The sequence below is a fragment of the Echiichthys vipera genome (genome assembly GCF_963691815.1).
Source record: "Echiichthys vipera genome assembly, chromosome: 18".
In the NCBI taxonomy this organism is placed as follows: Eukaryota; Metazoa; Chordata; class Actinopteri; order Perciformes; family Trachinidae; genus Echiichthys; species Echiichthys vipera.
This window is the reverse complement of record NC_139843.1, coordinates 19,686,136-19,707,905: the sequence shown is the minus strand read 5'-3', so window position 1 is coordinate 19,707,905 and position 21,770 is coordinate 19,686,136. Positions and strand designations below refer to the sequence as shown.

The 21,770-nt window shown below is 40.0% G+C and overlaps 1 protein-coding gene across 1 annotated transcript in view; it reads left to right on the top strand.

Moving 5' to 3' along the window:
- rab26 (RAB26, member RAS oncogene family) overlaps positions 1-21,770 on the top strand; it is a 104,953-nt gene that overhangs the window by 30,995 nt on the left and 52,188 nt on the right. The window contains exon 3 of the mRNA XM_083933054.1: positions 20,484-20,525. Coding sequence (XP_083789180.1) covers positions 20,484-20,525 — 42 coding nt within the window. The remainder of the gene's footprint in view (positions 1-20,483; positions 20,526-21,770) is intronic.

Here is a 21,770-nt window from a genome sequence, read left to right as displayed (position 1 = left end):
GTAGGCTAGAGTTTCTTGGTCATCCGGGGCGTAAAAATTAAGTGCCAAAAGAGTGAGCGTTTTATTTGGTTTTGAATTGGCAAAGAACTGTTGGCCCATAAAGATGAGGTCATGTTATATTTTTATAAAATTTAGTGCAACAATGAAGCAGTTAAGAGAACAAAGTTCCCTATCAAAACCAGTGGAGCTTATTATACTGATAACAGTGTGAAGGAAACCAAGTATTCATTGATTTCCTTTTCCTCTCGTCAGTGAAATAGGTCCTTCATTAACCATATTTCCGCACAGCCTTTGTCAGGAGGGGTTACTTTGACAGAGGGGCTAAGTGGGTGTTCATGCTACAGTGCTTTATTTCAACCCAAGGCCAGCAGGAGGAAATGGCTTTCTTTTATTTCCTTTTATTTCTGAACTTCTGGTTTCAGTAAACGCTTTAGAGCGCATCTGTCATTGTCAAATGAGTGCCTATGGTAGTTTCGGTATTCATCTCCTGTAAAACCACTCAAGGTTTTCTCTTAATTTGTCTCTACCTGAGCCCTTGTTTCCTCCTGAAAACTTGAAGAGCCAGCATACTGAAATAATTAACTCTCATTAACTCAGCGCTGATTAGACAGAGAGTTGTTGAGACATGCATGGGTAGTGTGTGTGTATGTGTGTTTATGTGTGTTTGTTGTAAAAGCTTTTTGATAGCGTTCACCGGCTGTTTCACTGCACCTCCTGATAGTGAAGTAGAAGCCAAGGAGAAAATGAACAGCAGCTTACAGCCAAATGCTGACAGTTTTGTTTGTGTCTGTAAAGTTTGTCAGAGAAGCACCTGGCTGTTTTTCTTCTCTAAATATCTATTCGACTTTCAGGGCTAACCCAAAGAAAACATCATGCTGTCCTACTCGTTTTTTTCTCAAGGATGGAGGATTTATGTCCGTAATAAAGTTGGATGGTTTAAAAAAGTCAATGTTGTCTCACACACACACACACACACACACACACACACACACACACACACACACACACACACACACACACACACACACACACACACACACTATTTACTATTTAAAGGGTGATTTATTCAGAATATAAGATTTATGAAGCACAAACTACAGTTATATCCACGGTTCCTGGATCAGGCCATAAAAGTTCAGGTCATGAAAATATCTTAATAACAGCAGCAAAAACATTTTGATTAATAACTTTTCGGTGAAATAATACTTCATAATTAATAAGGAAAATATTAATAACATTCTCTAATATATGGACAGAGTATTTTGTCTGTATTTCAGAAGTTTAGTTTTGTTTCTTTTGCCTATTTTATAACTACAGTTTTTAGTTGTCTTGCCTAAATATGGCATGATATTTTCTGCAGCTACTTTTCTGCGCACAGTGAAACATTTACAATCACTGAAAGCAGCCTGTGTAATAATTGAAGACTGGAATAACACAAATGCTTATCCAGGGTCAGGTCAAGGGGGCAGCAGCTCTAGCAGGGGACCCCAAACTTCCCTTTTTCCGGGTCACATTAACCAGCTCTAACTGGGAGATCCCGAGGAGCCTCCTCCCAGCTTGATGTGTCTCGAACACCTCTCTAGGGAGGCCCCCTGGGGACATCCTTACGAGTTGCCCGAACCACCTTAACTGGCTACTTTCAACGCAAAGGAGCAGCGGCTCTACTCCGAGTTCCTCGCAGATGGCTGAACTTCTCACCCTATCTATAAGGGATACTCCAGCCACCCTCCTGAGAAAACCCATTTTGGCCGCTTGTACCCGTGACCTCCTGACCCAGCTTTCATGACCGTAGGTGAGGGTAGGAACGAAATTGACTGGTAGATCGGGAGATTTGCCTTCCAGCTCAACTATCTTTTCGTCACGGTGCCAACGGTGCAGTAAAACGACTGCAACACCGACCCCGCTCACTTGGGGTAAGGACTTATTTTCCACCGGGAGTAAGCAATCCACCAGTTTCCTGCTGAGATCCATGGCCTCAGATTTGGAGGTGCTGATCCTCATCAGTCAATGAGTGCTGAGGCTCACTGACCGATGATGCCATCAGGACCACATCATCTGCAAAGGACCTGGTCATACGCCTTCTCCAGATCGAGAAAAAACATGTACCGAATGCTCATACTCCCAGGCCCCCTCCAGGATCCTTGTGAGAGTGAAGAGCTGGTCCGTTCTTCCACATCCAGGATGGAATCTGTATTGTTCCTTTTAGGTTCGACTATAGGATTGTATTTTATTGTATTGTATATACATTTTATTTATTCATTTTAAAGGGAATGTTTCATTCATGTCATGCCCAAAACATACCCAATAATGGAGAGACTCCAACCCCTTGTGCCTCACTTTTCACCCAGATTATGCACGGAATAACTAGCCAAAGTGGAGCTGCAAACACCCAAAATGCACTTGTGTCATGCATTTTTAACCATGTGCCATAGATTGTCTAAATAGGGCCCTTATTCACCACTTACTTGCTGAGAAGAACAAAATGAAACAACTATTATGTCTATAAGGTAAATATTAATTTGGAGCCAGCAGCTGTTTAGCTTAGCTTAGCCTAGCATAGAGAATGTAAACAAGTAAGCAGCTAGCCTAGCTCTGTAACAAATTCCACATACCAGCACATCTAATGCTCAATAAATCCATACAAAACCAATTTGTAAAAATGACACATTGTACTTAAACAGGGGGCTGTGCGTCGAGCTATTTCTTGGCCTGGCACAGTCTCTTTCTGGAGTACCCATCAGTTGCCTGGCAACCTCATGGCGACGAGAAGACTCCAAGGTGCTGATGTGCTGCTTTAGCTATCCAGCCAGTGTAGACGAGGTATCATAAACTGCCAAACTGTTCCCGACCTCTAGATGTTTACCTGTCATTGCTCCTTGCAATAAGTGCAGCATTTGAAATGGATTGATAAACACCTACGAGTCAACTGTTTTTACTTTGTGGCAGATATCTGGTATTTAAACCTCGCTGCAGGCATTTGAAAAAAAAAATTGCAAGTGATTTAAAGATGAATCAACGAGTCAACTGTTATTACTTTTCGGCAGATTTCTGGTATTTAAACCTCGCTGCTGGCATTTGGAAAAAAAACTTGCAAGTGATTTAAAGATAAATCAAACTTCAGAGCAGTTTATTTTAATGTGGGGTTAAACAAACTTACACAGCTAAATGGGAAAATCCTGCTACAGTAACAGTCTTTTTGCTGGTTTCATTGTTTTGGTTGGTTTCACTTGAAGGCCAATACAGACTGCATGTCAAAGGCTGAATATATGTTACACTGTGGCAGCAACTGTGCCAATCCCTCTGCCCTTTGCTATTATCCAAAGTATGTTATAGATAGAATAATAAGTCTATAGTAACATGAATATATATGATGTTAAGTATCAGTCTATCAGTGGCAGAGTTTTAGGTAAGTTTTCCCTTCCTTTTCAGTTGGAGGACCTCTTGTGAGCCCTGATTACTCATATATATTCAAGATACGTGTAGGTCAGGCTGGCAGGTTGATTGACAGATAGCTTAGAGCTGTCTGAGATTGGTGATGAATATTAATGATAATTTGTCAATAAACCAGCATTGTGTGTAGGCCTTAGTGTGTTTATCGTCAGCCTGTATGTGTGTTGTCTTGTGCCTCTATAACTGTTATTTTCTTTGTTTTCATAGTTGTTCAGCATTTGTATCTGGCTTTTAATATGTGTGTATATATTCTCTACTAATTGTTGTTTATGTATGTACATATACCGTGTGTGTGTGTGTGTGTGTGTGTGTGTGTGTGTGTGTGTGTGTGTGTGTGTGTGTGTGTGTGTGTGTGTGTGTGTGTGTGTGTGTGTGTGTGTGTGTGTGTGTGTGTGTGTGTGTGTGTGTGTGTGTGTGTGTGTGTGTGTGTGTGTGTGTGTGTGTGTGTTTGTGTGGGTGTGTGTGGGTGTGTGTGGGTGTCTGCACAGCACACTACAGCAGTCTATCAAAGCCCATTCCACTATCTGCCACTTAACTTCAGCCATGCTTATTGGCTAACACTCACACCTTTAGAAATATGACTTAAAGACCTTTTTGTGTCAACTTTGAGCAACAATTTCCTCAGCTCTCTGTTGAGCCTTGGTCTGTGTAACCCCATATACATTGTTACAAAAGTATGGAGATGCACAGATCATATATATATGATCTGTGATCTTTTTCCCCCAAACTTTAACTTTGATTGTTGTAAATGTATAAATTAGCATACATAAAAGAGGTTGTCAGAAAAAGCAGATACGACAAATACAAAGCACTTCATTGGGCTTTTATTGGCCATTAATCTAATTAATTAGAATATGAATAATAAGAAAACAGTTGAAAAGTAGCCCCTACTTTGCCGCACAGCTGTGGTGCTGTGTGGATTTTGATTGGCTGTCTGTGTCATTGTTTATAGCTACATTCCAGCAAATTAAGCACGTAAAAACATTAACATGAAATGATTTCCATTACAATGAAACAAGCTCAAATAGGCATTTATTCAGGCAACAACACAACACAACAAGCTACCACTAATCATCATAACACAGCTCTTTTATTCTAATGAGCTGGCTTGCTTTTGACCCACATCAGTGTAATCTAAGTTGGATGTGGTTCAAGGTGCCTGTAGGCTGGACCCCGGTCATTTTTGAGATACACACTTAACTCTGTTTTTTTTATCTACCTGACCGCAGGGCTTGTTATCATCTGAGTTATGTGGATTTTCTTCCAAAAATGACCCTGGCAGAGTGTAGTTTTCTGGTGTACAGATGGCTGTTAAGAAGTTTTACATGGGGAGAAAGATAAAGTCAATCTGTCATAATCCCACACAGTAAACTCTTTGTTGTGAACCACTTTGATGTGTTTGAACTGTTTTGCTGTTTCTCAGACTTCCTTCTCTCCACTTTCATTACTTTGGTTTTTGAGCAGCTCTAGCAGACCTCATCACAATTATGAGAGGATCGAAACAAGAAAGGGTGAAAGGAGGGTGAGTGAAAAAAACAGAACAGTTCAAGGAGACAGTGGGAAAAAAGAGTGGGGAGAAGATGATATGGAATTGGAGCCTCAAGTTTTTGACAAATCATTACCAGAGCAGCCATTCAGATTGTTGTTTATCCGAGAGGATAAGAGATAAGGCCAGACTGTAGTGTATGTGTGTGCAATGTTCAGTTGGAGGTTTGCATCTCCACAGTGAGGTTTTTGAGTATGAAAGTTTGGGTTTTAACTTTGGTTTAGTTGAATGAATCTTGATTATAATTAATATTTGGTGTGTGAGTTGTTAGTGCATTTAACAATTCCAACATAAACCGAGACAAGCTGTCCTCATTCACTATTGATAGATATACCTATGAAAAGTAATGCACTGTAATTTTTATATAATCTACCAATTTATTACTATAAAATCCGGAGCAAATAAGGAAATCAGGTGAGAGAATCTGTGTAGAGGGGATGGTCGGGTTGGTGGATGGGTCCCAAAACACAGGACTTTCACCTGGGGAACCAGTGTTCGTGTCGCATAAGTATTAAGCCACACCATGCCCTTTTTCTAATCGTAACCAAGTCATTTCGTTGCCTAAACTTAACAGTCACAGTCACTAACCACCATTTCATGATATTAATATTATTATATGAAAAACCTGTTGATGAGAATACATTGACCTAGAGAAACAACACCTTTAATGCTAATGTCTACTATACCATGCATAATCATCCTTTGTGTTCACAGGGGTAATAATTAGTCTTGCAGCTGCAATATTTGTATAAATGTTCTGGTTGAGAATCAAACTTTTCCTAGGTTTTTTGCAACACTGGTGAACCATTTTCAGAAGCATTGAATGAAGGATGTGCCTTAAAAGTTCTGACTGGTAAATGGACTTGTACTTATATAGCGCCTTTCTAGTAATCTGACTACTCAAGGCGCTTCACAGTGTCTGTCACATTCACCCATTCACACAGACATTCACACTGATGGCAGTGGACATCTACATACCATCTAATCTGATCTAACCATTCACACCACATTTACACACCCATGCGCAGCACGGGGAGCAATTCGGGGTTCAGTGTCTTGCCGAAGGACACTTCGACATGTGGACCAGGGGGAGATGGGGATCGAACCACCAATCTCTCGAACAGAGGACGACCCACTCTGTCACCAAGCCACAGCCGCCCTGACGAAAAACATACTTCAGAGGCTGACTTAAGATTTATTTATGCCTTCTGAACTTGCTTTCAGGGCTTAGAATATTCCTTGGAGAGAGTGTGACATCACTGTTTTGTGACACTGAACGCCGCAAAGCAGAAATGCAAATGCTTGTTGCATGTTGTAGTGCTGACAGTTGTCTACAAAATGCAGTAAATAGTGCATCTTTATTACAAGTTGGCTTTGTGTAGGCTTCAGGCAAATAATGTATGGGCACATGAGTTATTAATGAAAAGCTTAAATATCATATGATATTTATTCAGGTCATATGCTTAACAGGCTATAACTAAAAAGTGGCAAGTGGCTTAAAGAAAATGAAAGACTCAGCTGCATTACATTATCCTAGTCAGCCCTGTCATGGTTTTAAAATAGTGCTGCATCTTGCATTTTGACCTAATGATGGTACAAGAGGAAAGTCAGAGGATCAGCAAAAGTGGTAGGAGTAACCCTCTGTGGACCATGAACATGTATATAACATTTTAATGCATTCCATCAAATATTCGTTGAGATATTTAATTCTGGATCAAAGTGGTGGGCCAGCAGACTGACTTTGTCATACATAGAGCTATGTTTCTAGCATGCAACAAGAACATTTTCTCCTTGTAAATCTTAACAGATTAGGAGGTAAAAGGCATTCCCCAGGTTAACCAAGTTAATTAAATGCTTTTACTCTGACCATTCTTGGTCATTTGGGACGGATTTCCTACTCTGAGAGGCTTGACAAACAGCCTGTAATCTTTGGTTGAATCCATATCCACACTCTAGACTTGTGGACTGAGCCCTCGCAGACTTTAGTTGTATGTACGTTGACGTGTTAACTGTCATCACAGCATTTTGATTACCCCTACTGTCTGCTCTTCTTTATATCTGTACCATAATATGGTTGAATATTATTTATGGCCTGCATGATTCAAAAAACAATTTATTACAGTAATTTTACAGATTCATATTATGTTTGTTTAGTTTTTGTTTTTTATAATAGAACTCCATTAAATGCCCCTAGTTATATGGACTGGTTATATTGTGGGTTCGGACAGCCCTCAGCACTTGTGACTTGCCCTGAACATGCCTGCAAAGTCTGCAAGTGCAGTGTAGTCCAGACATTTGGATTCAGCCCAAGTTTTGTGTGTGTTTGTGTCCGCATGAGTACAGGTGTGTAGTTCACATATGTGTCCTTGTATGTCACACAGCCAAATGAACAAAGCTAGCCAAGCTTCTGTTTGTTTTTCCAGGTCAGCAACACAGTAGATAGGAGCCATGGGATTCAGGAGAGTAATCAAATAAAGCTGTATATCATTATTATTATTATAACTATTATTTTGATGTGTAAAAATTAGAATTTTATCAGTGAAAATGTTTTAAAAAACTAAGACATTAACTCACAACATAGAATTAAGGCGGTTGACAAAAAATGGTGTAGAAGGTGGTAATGAGTGGTCCTATGGACAAGGTCAAGTTAAACTTTATTTACAGGTTGCCTATTATGCAGATTTAAAAATTGTTTTGAAGACAACACAAATACAGATCATTATAATGAAGCTTGACCCATTTCTTATCCAGTATGACGATAAAAACATCAGTACATGGACAAAAACATTATTTCCCAATTCCCAATTCATTAATTTCTTCATAGAACTTGCTGAACATATCCACATCCGCTCATCCCAGAAAGTTGATAGATTTCACATCAAAGCTGAAACATCCTGCAGGATGGTGTTGTGGACTCACAGTTACATAAACACCCAGCCTACACACAGTGCTGCTAACATCTTTGCTCTGGTGTAAGGTAAAACATTAGTAACACTGTGTGTCACTGTAACACTCCCAGCATCAATCCCTGCTGGCCCTAATTCCATAACACATTAACAGACATCTCAGTTGTGGCTCTTATATAAAACAACCAAATAAACTGCATAATGCAACGAACCTCCAGTCAGTACAAGCAACCATTACTGGCTACCTTTAATGGTTGAAAGCCATGAAACATCTTAGACAGCTGAATAGAGTGGAGCTGGTGCTAGTGCTGGTGGAGCCATGGTGTTAGTGCTGATGGAGCCATAGTGCAGCAGCAAATGGATTTGGAAAAGCTGCACCTGTACATCTCACCCAGTGTGTAATTTTTATTCAATTTCAGCTTCCTACTTTTTCATGTACCAAATGGAATATAGTACCAAACATATTGCTGTTTTCTTGGTGCAATTTAGCAACGTCAATATAATTTCAAGTAGGGAAATTCACCCAGATTACCCATGGCAGCTGATATAGTGCATTTATGAGCTAAAATGAAAACACACCCTTTTTATATGGATTGTTTTTAAATGTGATCATCTTTCCTACCCTGACTCAAAATCCTGGCAGCAGAAACTTTGGATAAGCTGGAGGCAGTAGAGGGACTGATGCCAGAGAACAAGGAAGTACTGTTGTCCAATCAACTAGTTATGAAGGCGTGGATAACGGTTTCCAGACTTTTGGTAGAAAAAAATGCTCTAATCATTTAAAAACTTTTAAGATATAGAAATCAGGATTGAACCATTGATTTAACACATTTGTCTAAGCTATTCGGGTACACTCAGCTCATAGCACCCCAGCTTTGAGACAAAAAGCTACCATTACTATGCTAGCATGATTCAAAGTAAATGACTTGCAAAAACAGTAAATATGATTTGACAATATGTTTAAGAGCAAGACTTGCTCGCTGCCCAGCCATGTCATTGTTCCCAAATCTATTTTGAAATTTTCACAAAGAATAAAATGGCATGTGCAACATTGCTGTCGGTCAGCAGCCAGAAGCAACGAGTTTATCAGTGTATGGGATGTGAGATGATCGATGTGATGTAAGTTCAGAGTGGCGGTGGACTTACTCGTTGCAACTTGTGTGTTGCACTCACTGTTGTGTTCAGAGGATCAGGGCACTGAAGGATTACACTCAGGGTTGTAAACAAGATGTTAGCTTGTTATGTTGCTAATACACTTTAAATGGTCTAGATGGTAACCTAGTGCCCTGCGATAGACTGGCGTCCTGTCCAGGGTGTTCCCCGCCTCATGCCCGATGTCAGCTGGGATCGGCTCCAGTGGTCGGCAGCGCTCACATCTAAACGCGAGTAATTCATGATTTGATGCTTTGGTATTATTAAACATGACTATCAAACATTAGAAATACATTCATAGGTCAGAAAAGATGGAAAAGCATAATGGGGCCTCTTTATGGCTAGGCATTGACCTCGACGAGATGCAAGTCTAGCAAGAGTTTTTGTGAGTTTTCACAAAACTAGGGTCACCATCTTGACATGAACATTTTTTCTGGAGAACAGACAGTTTCACTGGAACTACTTATTAGGTGTCTTGTATCACATTTTAATGGAAGTTGCAGCCAATTTGTGTATTTACATAGATCACAGTATAAACCTTATTGATATATTCAACTTCACAGTGTTTGTGGATTAAGTGGCTTTAACCTCCTGGCCTAATAGTGAAGAGTGCAAAATTGATGGCCTGCAGCCTGGTCTGACCCATGATCTTGGCCCTGTAGTTAGTTGGTGGAAGGGAATTAGAGCCTCTGGCTTTGAACTAAGTGGGTGTTCAGACTTTAAAATAACCTTGTGTTACAAGAAGACACAAGGGTCTGTGTTGATGGGGTTGTATTGCTTCAGGTACAGCTTTAGTAGCAGGTCACAAACGCTGCAGAGTAGTAAGTGATTTTACAACTCTGGAAAGTTATCATGATGACAATTATTATTTGCTTTCATGCAACCGCAGAAATTACCTGTTGGCACTACAAAGTAATCTACCTGGAATGGTTGAGTTTTGGCCAATCACGTCTGCAAATTAAACGACAAAAAATGTATGTACATGCCCTCTAGATGTATACAAAGGGGCATTTTATGAGCTGACATATCAGCAGGACAACACTATTTCTTAGAACCTTTCAAAATTGTTACGAATAAATCATTGTTCAACAGTACAATTTAATTTTGGTTTAGTTTTGTTACAACAACGACATGGGTTTAGGGAAGTATCATGGTTTTTATTAAAATGACTACTTTGTTAAGGCTAAGGAAGCTTCGTCATCATTGTTACAATATTGAACCTTTAGTTAAGGTTCACTGTCGAACATGGTCATGGTAGACCATGGTGTAGAAGTATGATGTGTTATCCAGTCATAATTCCTATGGTTGCTAGAGAAATTTGTCACTTGAATGAATTGCTAAAATTATTTGATTCTGTCATTCTTCTTGGAAGGACAGTCTCTTGTTTTTAAGCCAAAGTTGAGAGAACTGTTTTGCTGAATGGCCTTTAATGCTGTTGCATCTCAGATGTTTTGATGGAGTGGCATTATTTAAATGAATGAAGGTGCTTTGCTTTTTCATGCAGGGTTATTGTCTGTCAGAAAGTGGCATATGGCATACAGCGAATTAAACAAAGGCTATGCATTGAAACTCCACGCTGACTGAGTTTTGATTGCTGGGCTAGTACAAAATCCAGTTATACAGGTGGTACCAGGAGGCAGTGATGGGCCCATTCCTCTGACTAAAACAAAAACATACATTTCAGTGAGCTATTCTGTTAACCTAACCTGACTATCACCAGATGAATTTTGTTCCGCCTTGCTTCACTCATCCATCTGGGATCTCTTGACTGGGAAGCGATTTCAAGAGGTTGGGCCTTATCAAAAATCCTTGCATATGATTGGATAAACCACTTGTCCGTCATCTTTATTGATGTGCTACTTCAACCACTCACATCGAAACCAATCTGGGACGCGGGGAAAAGCCAAACAGAACAGCCAACATTGTTTCCACCAACAATAGCCTTCAAAGTCCTTCTATGGTGTTCTTTTAAAAAAGAAATATTTGCTAGATTGGACAACGCAGATGAAATAGCAGCATAGATGATGATGTCTACTTCCTCGATGCGAGCCGCCACAGTCGTTTCTCCGCTATGTCACATATATAAAACCCTGAAATCACTTTCCTATGGAGCAAATCCAGATAGTTGAGTGGAGCTAGGCGGAGTCAAGACGGATAACAAGGCGAAACGAAAGTCTGGGGATCTGGGGAGAGGTAGGTTACTGTTAACCTGATTTGCAGGATGGTTTGTTACACAGAATGATCTGAGGAGCAGTTATTGAAAACTGTTTGGAAAAGGGCAGGCACTTTCAAAACATACCTGGCAGGTGATTGGATAAACCATCCGTCTATCACAGGCTGCTGAAGTCAAACTGGATACAGTGAAAATATATTTCCCATTGAGAAAAGTGCTGTTATTTGCTCTTCTTTCAATATAGAAAAACTCCCCAGTTATGATAAAACTGAAGCTATTGCATCATCTACGCTAACCTCTTTAGGAGCCACAATCGTTGTTTTGAACCAACAGTTGCCTCTCACGTTGTCTTCACCCACTGCTCCCCTTACCCCTCAACTGCCAGTAGCTCCTCATTGTGCTATGAGGAGCACCATAGCTCGGAACGCAAACACATTACTTAAAGCCTTGCAAAAAGAATTTTCCTGTGATATGGGATCCTCCCGCTTCTTGCCTGATCTTGTGATATCGCAAAATTCCAGTTGGTAGAGAGTCTCTTAGACTTTGAATACATTTTATAATCTGTACCCTCTTCCAACAGCCCTCATAGAAGAGTTGTTTGTTTCCAGAGGCTACCTTTGAGCAGGTACTGTTTCCATATCTATACTGCTGTAAATATGCAGTAAATTAGGTTTAGAAGATGTGAAGTGTTTCCCATCTGTAAGGTAAAATCAGTCACAATACCCCATGCAGTATGGATGAAATACATTAAGAATGAGGCAAAGTACATTGTCGGAGAGTGGTCTCAAACCCACCAGCACAGCCTCTGGTTCTACAGTTTAACTGCAAATCAGAGAACTGTATTTAAGCCAAAAAGAACTTTTGGTGGAGGTGATGCAGCAATAAGTACAGTGAACAAATAAATTAGGCTTTATTTGCTCTTGTGATTGGCTTATCTTCATACACGTAATGTGCCTGCAGGGTTGCTCCAGCCTTTGATTTGTTACTCAGTTTCATACTCCAATCCACTTTGACCTAACTGGCAGATATTCAATTCCATTTAGTGGAATTATGTATTACATGTGTGTATGTTGATGTGCTTTTTAACACTGATTGCTCCCCCTCTTACTGTATATTCAGCTGCTTTCTTTCATTATACGGGTGCTCATCTTGTTATTTGAACTGCCAACCTGCCCACTGTGGTTAGATTTTTGAGAGAAGAGTCAATGAAAAAGGTTATTTCATGTGAGTGAAAAGCAATAATAACTTCTATTTCTCTGCTTTTGAGACTGGGCCAAAAGATCAGGGCCCGTATTCCTGAAGATTCTGAGAATCCTCTCAGAGAGCTCCTAACTTAGCCTAAACATTCCTAGCAAGGAGTCTTAGCTTAGGAGTGATTCCAGAACATTCTCAGAGAACTCTAAGCAAGGAATGGACAGAAACTCTTATCTTAGTGAGGAGGTGTGATTGACCCTGTTGTATGAGTCATCATTTCAAAAGCTGTGGATGGTTGATCCTAAAAGCTAGATAAAAAATATACTTTTGATGATAATGGGCAAAGGATGGACCCTCAAATCGAAAATCTTAATTATAGAATCTAATCTTATGAAGACTGTGTTATTGTAAATAATATTGCACATGAAATAAAATATCTGTTAAATGAATAGTAAGCTATACTTTAAAATAATCCCACAAAATGTGTGAAAACTTAGGCCCACTTGCACAGTATTCACATAGTTATAGTTATAATTTTTTGCTCATATTAACTGCTATGCTGGTAATTTTTGCGCTTTCAACATTTCAACTCAATTTGGTATTAACAAGGGTAAAATGGCTCAGCTTTCATCAATGTCTGTGATTGCTGACCGACCTATAAGAAGCAGTGTTGGTTGGTTTTCAAATCTACTACAAACCAGTGACCAGCAATGGAGAAGAAAATAACAAGGAAACCCAAATGGACAGAGGAACAGTGTTTGCTTCTTGCTTCAATTGGTCAATGAGGATAAAAGTGTTTTGAGAGGTAAATTTGGCCCCAGTGTCACAGTACAAGCCAAGAAACAAGCATGGGAAACTATAGCACAACAGATAAATGCCTCTTTTCTGCTGGTTGTGCGGACAAGTGAGGATTGTGAAAAGCGGTGGTATGTGTTGCAGTCAAAAGCAAAAGAGGAGATTGCAGCACACAAATGTGAATCTTCATGCACAGGTGAGCAATATACCACTTACTTACACCTGCTGGTAACGTTAATGTAAATGCTTACTTATTGTGTACATATTGGTTACTGGATTTCTTTTTAGGGGGGGACCACCTGCTAGGCAGCTGTCCCAGGTTGCAGAAACGGTGCACTGGGGCAGTCAGAAGTTAGTATCACCTGGCTGAGGGAAGGCATTGACTCTTCAATGATGCAGGCCATTGAAATGCAACAAAGGTAGGACAAACGAGTTTTCATATATCAACAGGCAGGTAAACAAAATATTAAGAACAGTGTTTATTCATTGCCATTTCTCATATCTCTTGTGCATGCTCATTCTACTAAATCAATTAATACAAAACAATAATTAAACTAAATGTATTTCCCTTTCTGTAGCATGGTGTGCTATCAGAGGAACCGGGCCCCTCAAATTTGCAGGTCCACGATCCTCACCCTGAAGCATTCAGCCTGCCCGCTGCTGCTGCATCTGCTGCTTCGACACCATACCTGCAGGACAGAAGATTGGCGTTGGCAATGGATGTCTTCAGACAGCAGAAAAAAAGTTCTATGCCTACAGGAGGAGTACTACCGACTGTAAATTGATCTCCTAAAAAATAAATCCAATGACGAATAGATATTGTGTCTTTGAGTAATATGTGTCGTGTATTTAACTATTGTAGGTGATGTGTAGTAAAACTGTGGTACATTAGTTGAATGCAGTCACACGTTTTCAAATTGCATATACTGTAACTTGCCTGAAATGTGAATTTGTATTTGTATTGATGATGAAAATTAGAGATTAAGTCTACTTTTGTTATGGCTAAAATATATCAGTCGCTGAATTAATTATGAATTAACTCGACTTGTTAAAATTTAGGATTTATTTTACCTCGAAGTAAGGGCACCACACCAAATTAAGACAGGATGTTTATTAAACTTTGGTGTAGGTTTAATACCTGTTAGTTATTTAAAGTAATTGATTGTTAAATTTTATCAGTCTCGTCTTGATCGCATTAATTTGTACCATAGCCTTATCAGTAACCAACACTTTCTGCAGAGAAACTGCAGAGAGACTCTCACGACGTAAGGTTATAAACATTTATTTGACTACTTAACAAAGAGAATACAGTACGGTGCAAAATTGAATAGAGAAGTGAAAAAGGGTTAAATGTGGATATGAAAAAGTTTAAGACCAGAGTGATTCTGACCTACGGGCTGACATATAATATTACTGGCGGACCGAAACTGGTTCTAATTAAACTGTCAACAGAACTCGGATCAGAATTTAACTGTCACCAACGTTTAACCAAGAGTTGCATTAAAAGGCCAACCTTACTTTGCAGTTGATATTACAGTTGCCCTGGCGTCTTACAGAACCGATGCAGATTCGTAGGTCCGCGTCCCGGTGTTTGGCGGACCTTAGTTCTGGTTCTGTAGACTGGGTCAGCTGCGTGGTTGGTTCGGCGGGCTCGTCTGCTCCTGTCCTGACTTGAATTCAGCTCTACAGGTGGCTTGCCTCTGGAAGTTGTTTGTGGGTTGACAAAAATTCTGACCGGTTCTGAACTAGAATTTGATGCAATTTGTCGGCCAGACAGAAAGGAAAAGACGGCACGAGGGGTTTTACTATACTTAGGAAAATTAAAAACGTGTCGTAGAAACTTATAAAGTTGCGTGTTAAAAATAGATTAATAAACGAAAAATACTTAAGTAAGGAAACAACGTCTCTTGCTAACTTTGGGTTAACAAAGTTAGACAAAAGAACAAAGGAAATGAAGAGGGGAGAAAAGATAAGTGCAGGAGGTGAAGTAACAGAGGGGGGTCAGAGGTGCAGGAGCAAGTTTCAGAGTGAGTGAGAGAGAGGTCAAGAGCTGTCCCTCTCTTATCTACGTGGGTATTGAGAAGGCTGCTCTTTCTGACCCAGCCCTCTGGTTCTGAGTGACTTAACTGCTTTTTATGCCGGAATTCTAACAGGGAAGATTAAACTATCTCTGGTTGATTTTTCTGTTATTAAGCTTTCTGATATCCAATTTAACCAAAATCTTTAGGCAGACAGTTTTAACAGATACAGATACTACACATCATCATCACACTCTCCTGGATATAGTGACAGGCCTATTATTAAAACACAAATTATTTCAGGAATTAGACAGAGACTTTGCACTTCTGAAAACACAAACATAATCACAACAAGATACAAATAATGCATATACTGTTACACACTTGCGAGAATGTCTTTGAACAGCCAGTTGAGATGAAACATCAAACTTTAACTGTTTTTCCAAACATCTACACAACGTTCTGTTGCTTAGATTTTATTAATGAAAGTCCATCTGTCTCACAGAGACAGCTCCTCCAGTTCGAAATGCGATCAGATTTGACGTTGATTTAGGTTAAAAGGAGGTCCTTTATCCTGGAGTTCTAGGTTTTATTACCCTAGGAGGGTCCGAGGTTGTAAACCAAACCTTATCTCTTATCGAAACAAGCATACAAATGTCTTATCTACATTGTCTTCCTGCAACGCTGAGGAGACAGCCAGACACAAAAACTCCTTGAACAGCATTTTCCTCATGAGGTCCTACAAAAATATTCACTTTCCACAGGGGAACTTGGCCCAAAGTGGACTGCCTTACAGACCCCACTTTGGGCCAAGTTCCCCTGTGGAAAGTGAATATTTTCATCATCATCACCCTCAACAGGTTCTGCAATCTGTCTAGCCTTGCAAATGTTGTGTAGTATTGCACAGGCTATGATGACTTTGCAGACTATCAGGAGTCAGCCACACCTCTCCGTGGAGAACATGAAAGCGCCTCTTCAGTTGGCAAATGCCACGCTCCACGACTGCCCTTGTTGTCTTTTGGGCCCTACATGTTATTACAGACATAATCAAAATGTACACTATTTTGAGGTAAATATTTAAACTACTAGGATACTCCAACATGCTGTTTACATTTTATTAGCATGCATAATTCTATATTGTTTGGGTTACCTGTTGTAGTTTAGTTGCGGCCCTTGGCGTGGTTGGAGGTAAGGCGTCAGGAGCCATGGTCTGCACGGGTAGCCACTGTCCCCTAACAAGTGGCAATTGGCTGGCACATAATGTCCCTCGAAAAGCTGTCTGAGGCCACTCTCAGAGAGCATTCTGGCATTATGTGTTGAGCCTGGCCATTTAGCAACAATGTCCAAAATCTTATAGTCAGCATTGAAAAGAAGTTGAACATTGATGCTGTGAAATCTCTTCCTGTTCACGAAGACGGCTTCATCTTCTGACGGTGCAATTATTCAAACATGTGTCCCATCGATTACACCCACAACACGGGGGAATCCTGCGATGTCCATAAATGCCCTTTTTGTGAGCTTTTAAAGTGCGGGCATCCAGCGGAAATTAAACAAATTGTGTCACAATATGAGATTGTGACAATGCTGTCAGTGTTTGGTTAATGACCCTGCTGATGGAGGGTTGTGACAGACCCAAGTCATCACTGCTGCATTGTCGCATTTTTCCTGTTGCCAAATACCTCAGTGTTGTGATGACTTTCATTTCGGGTGGTATTGCATTGTGGTGTTGGGTTGGAGAAGTAAGTTCATCTCTAATGGGATCAACCACAAACATGATTCCTGCACGGTCCAATCTGTAGCGTTTCATTAATTCAGTGTCATCAAGTGTTTGGAGAATATCTCTCCTGCCTCTTCCGTCCGCCATTTTGTCCTCTGCTTAGGGAACTCCTAAGCCGCTTAAAAGTCCTCTTCCCTGCTCTTAATAAAGCTCACCTTAAGAGCTCTCTTAAAAGCTAAGATTCTTTAGGAATAGCTTTTATCTTTACTGGGATCTACTCTTCACTTTTAGGGGAAATTCTAATAAAACATCAGGATTCTAAGAATTTTCTTAGAATTTTGCCACTAGGAGCAACTCTTTGCACTAAGAATCTTTAGGAATACGGCCCCAGGTGTTTGCAGACCTTTTTCCTGTTGTCCTTGGAATCCAAATAATCTATCCTTAAGGCTTCATCTGGAAATTTTGATGCAGTCGTCTGACCAAACATCACTTTTAGTCTGAGTGAACTGCCATTAGTTTTCTTTCTTGTTTACCAGTTTCTCTCAAACTTCACTAAAATAAAAAGACTTGGTTGCCATTTTTATCTCCTGCTTCTGTTTTGGCCTTTACTGTGAGGGCTCTCAATCTTTCAGCTCAGTGAGAGTGGTGAGAGAATCAACTCACTGCAATCAGGTGTGTGTGCCACTGATTGGCTCTGATTAAGCCCAGGTGTGGGGAGTTTTCATAAACCCTGAGTCTCCAGTGCTCTTTGCTGACTCATTATCTTACCTTCAGAGGTAGTGAGAGGTTCTCCCTGTGGCTTCTCAAATTGTTAGTGTATCTACAAACACCAGCTCAGAACCGTGTGTATTTGATGTCAATTACCTGTTTCACAGTGTATTTCTAGGTGCGCTGGAGAGTTTTTTGTGACGCCAGCCTCCTGGGCAGCCTTTGCCTTTCGTTTAGTGTATTCTGGGTCTCCTGGACAATTTTGGTGTTTTTGAGTCAGCTGCTTGGCAGCGGTGGTTTAGTCAATCATTTTAAGCCTCTAGTGGTTCTATACAGTGTTGTTGTTTTTTCTCCTCTTTCCAATCTTTTAGTCTCTCCTGGGACTGCACCAGTAGAGGATGGATCCAGATTAGTTTTCTTCAGAAGAGGCTGAACCCCTGCATGTTTAAAATATGATGGCACTGAACAAGATTGCAGAGAACTATTAATAATAGAGAGCAAACACATATCAACAGGCCCCAAGACATTTTTAAGTAAGGTAGGTGGTATAATATCTGCAGGGCATGAGAAACATTTCACACTGCTCACCAGATCGCTGAGGTCATGCTGGGAAATAGGAGAGCTCAAAATTGATGGCTGAGTTGGATGAACATGGAGTAGCAGAGGGGAGGATGCTAACCCTGACATCTCTAATCTTATTGACAAAGAAATGGAGAAATGAAGTTACTGCAGTCCTTGTTTGAGAACACTGGGACAGGATAATGTGCAGCTTTCAAAATGTGTCTTCATAGTTTTACATGTTTAAACTACCGATAGGGGAACGTGTCTTGGAGGCTGAAGATTCTTACTCCTCATTGTTTAATCCTTTCCTTACACATTTACTCTTGTGTTTTTAATTTTAGATGGCAGGAAAAAAGGCACCCAGGATACTATGCCACAAAGGGAAGTCAATGATGAATAGATTATCGAGTTAATCGGCATTGATAACTAAACAGATTTACAAAATTTTGGCCGATAATGCAAATAGCTGTTGGGAGCTGTGTGGTTTAGCTATCTGAGGCTCATGCTAACACTAAACTAGCATCTGGAAGAGAAGCAGCCTCTTGGTTAATGCAGGCTGATAGCTGTGTCAGACAGCAGGACTCTAATTACACATGCTTCCAACCAAGTCAACACAAAGTGATAAACTGTACTCGTGACAGTGAGAGCTGTGACATGGACAGATAAAGTCAGAGCGACAGTATTGTTTGTCCCCGAGCATCCGTCTAGCTGAGCAGCTGTTTCCAGCAGCTGGACTAACATTAGCTACAGTGAACAACGCATCATAGATCAGGACTGCAGACAAGAGCTCAGCAATTTAAAATTTTGTTATTATTCTGTGTCATTGACTTTAGGCTATCAACTTGGTGTTTGATTGTTAGTTCTTCTTTTAACTCTTAATGTAGCCTACTCTGATTTTGCCATGTTAAAGCAGCTGACTATAGATTAAATAAATTGCTTAAAATTTGCATCCCTAATGGCAAGTACACCCTTACCTGAACCCCATGACCCTGTTTCAATGTGTGGAGATATCCAAAGCTGTGCCTAGTTATGGTTGCTAAGCTATGACTGGATAATTGCAGTTTGGGGAAGGGGTTCAGCTTTAATTGTCAGATTTCTTTGTAAAGCCATCTTCCTATTTAGCAGTGTTTTAAGGCTCTTGGTTATGCACTGTATAAACTGTTTTTACTGATTTTTTCTGATGCAGTAGTAGGAGAGCTCTCAGAGGTCTTCATCTTTTGCCCCTTAGATCTCAAAGCATGCGACTTAATTGCAAATTCTGTAGTCTAATTATACACAGGACATAAGTGTATGCACCCTTAGCATCTGCATGCAGATATTCTACCAGCCAGTTCTCCTTTATCTTAAGAGACAGATATTGAATGACTGTCAGGAAGGAACAAACCTATTATGTGTCCAGGGATCATCATCATCAAGGCACAGACACAGCAATAACATCCAAGCAAGCATTTGATGGCGGTGATGTGGGTTGGATTTCAAATATTTCACTACAGGATAGCAAGGCATGTTTGAAATGCAGAGAAAAACAAGTTATGCGTTTGCACCAGTTAGAAACCTGTATCTCCGCAAAACACATTAAGCAGGATTGCTGATATTCCCACTGGGTCCTGAACCAAGGCTGTGCGCTCATCCATCTTGTTTGCCAATGGTATCGCATACCGTGTAATGACAGATGGCAAAGTTAGATCCGCTCTCTATCGAGTATACCAGTTGAAAATTATGCAGGAGACAATTAACCTGGTGTTATTTTGAAAAGATCCATACAAAAAGTTATTTTCCTGAGGAAAAGATACTGTATAACATGGGTATTGCAGTGCTATTTGTATGTGTGTGTGGGTGTGTGTGTACTATGCTAAAGTGCTTGGTAGCTACGGTGTTCCCTCCCTGAATGAAAGGTCTTCATCATAACAAAAGGTGTGTGCGTGTACATTTCGTTAGAGCCTGCTTAGATAGTGCACAGATAACATCACAGTGATAAAGGAGTGCATTACGGTAGAGGCCAAGCCTTTTAATAGGCCAACTGTGGTCACAAAAAGTGAACCATAATACAGCTTTACGCCACTGGATTGGCTTTTCAAACCCTATTTCCTTTTAGAAAAGTGTACTACCATCCCTTGAAAGCATCATTCAGTCTGGCCTGTACGGTTTTGAATAGCTGTTGTTACTCACTCGTGTCTAATTGAGTGCTTTACTTCGTTTTTTCTGTTGCCTTACTTTCAATGTCTGCAAATACGTAATCATGTTTTCTTCTTTTGTCTTTCAGAATAAAGTAATGACCATTGATGCTGTGAAGGTCAAACTGCAGGTAAGAACAACAATGCATCTCTATGGATCTTTTAGTCTCCGTTTGATAGAGAGTCTGCTTTGATTTTGTCTAAGTGCCGATATATGTGTGTTCTTTTTAATAAAAATTTACCATCAACCAGTTTCCCATGGTGTAGATCCCTCTGAAACATCTTTATTGGGTGCTGTGGGAGGGCGTAGACGCCCAGCCAATGACTTAATCAGGCCTTAGCTAATCTTTTTCAGTCAATTAGCCTGCTGCTCTGCATGACTGAAGACGCTAGAGGAAATAACAGCCTTTCCACCAGATTATCAAGCCTGGAAGTTATCAGTGAGAGACAGACAGAGATGCCGATGAATCTTCATTCAAAAACCGCATCAGATACTGTCTGGTGGGTTTTTCACTTCAGTTACACAACACTCGCACTCTCTCTCCCTCCATCTTTCTCATTTTTAATGGATCTGTGTTCATCCAACAGTCTATCTGTCAAATGTAATATTTTAGGTGATTTTCCTGGGATAGAGTTTTTATGAAACTTCATAAAACTTTCTATAATAGAATGGTTAATTTTAAATATGTCATAATGCTGTTTTGATGTCTTTGACACAACTCACATTTTAACAAACCTTAGAATAACTGTTCATTTTTTAATTGGCTTGATGTGGGTGGCGAAACTAAAAAGTAATTGCATTGCATTAAGGTGGGTGCTTTACAGAAGGACAGAGGCGTGACGTAGGAAGCCTGTTCTGAGATTTAATCTTTTTAAGATTTAATCAGATTATGCCAGAGTACCTAAAAATGGCAAAAATTGGATGGGATCAGAATAGTACAGAGTCCTCGGAGGGAAAGGATTTTTTTTTAATTAAGACAAACATGCGCCTTTTAGTAAGTCGCACGTGCAAATTTCTAAAGCACATGTACGCTTTAGTGCTTGCCACGCTGTCACCCAGCCCAGTGTACATGTATCATTTTAGTCTTGTTAAATAAGTGATGTCACCAAAGAAGTCCTAATTTGATTAAAACATATGTTTCCATAACAGGTTTGCTGAGAACCGCAATGGATTCGATTAAAATGTTTCTGACTGACCATAAGTATTTTCACTGTGCATTACTGTACATGATAAGTCACCTCAAGAGGTTTGTTGACAGATCAAATATGATGACATTTTCTATGTTGACTTTCCCTTCAAATTTATAAAATAATGTACAGTAAAATTACTTCAAATTTGACATACTCATAATAAGCGTCATTCTAAACAGGACTAC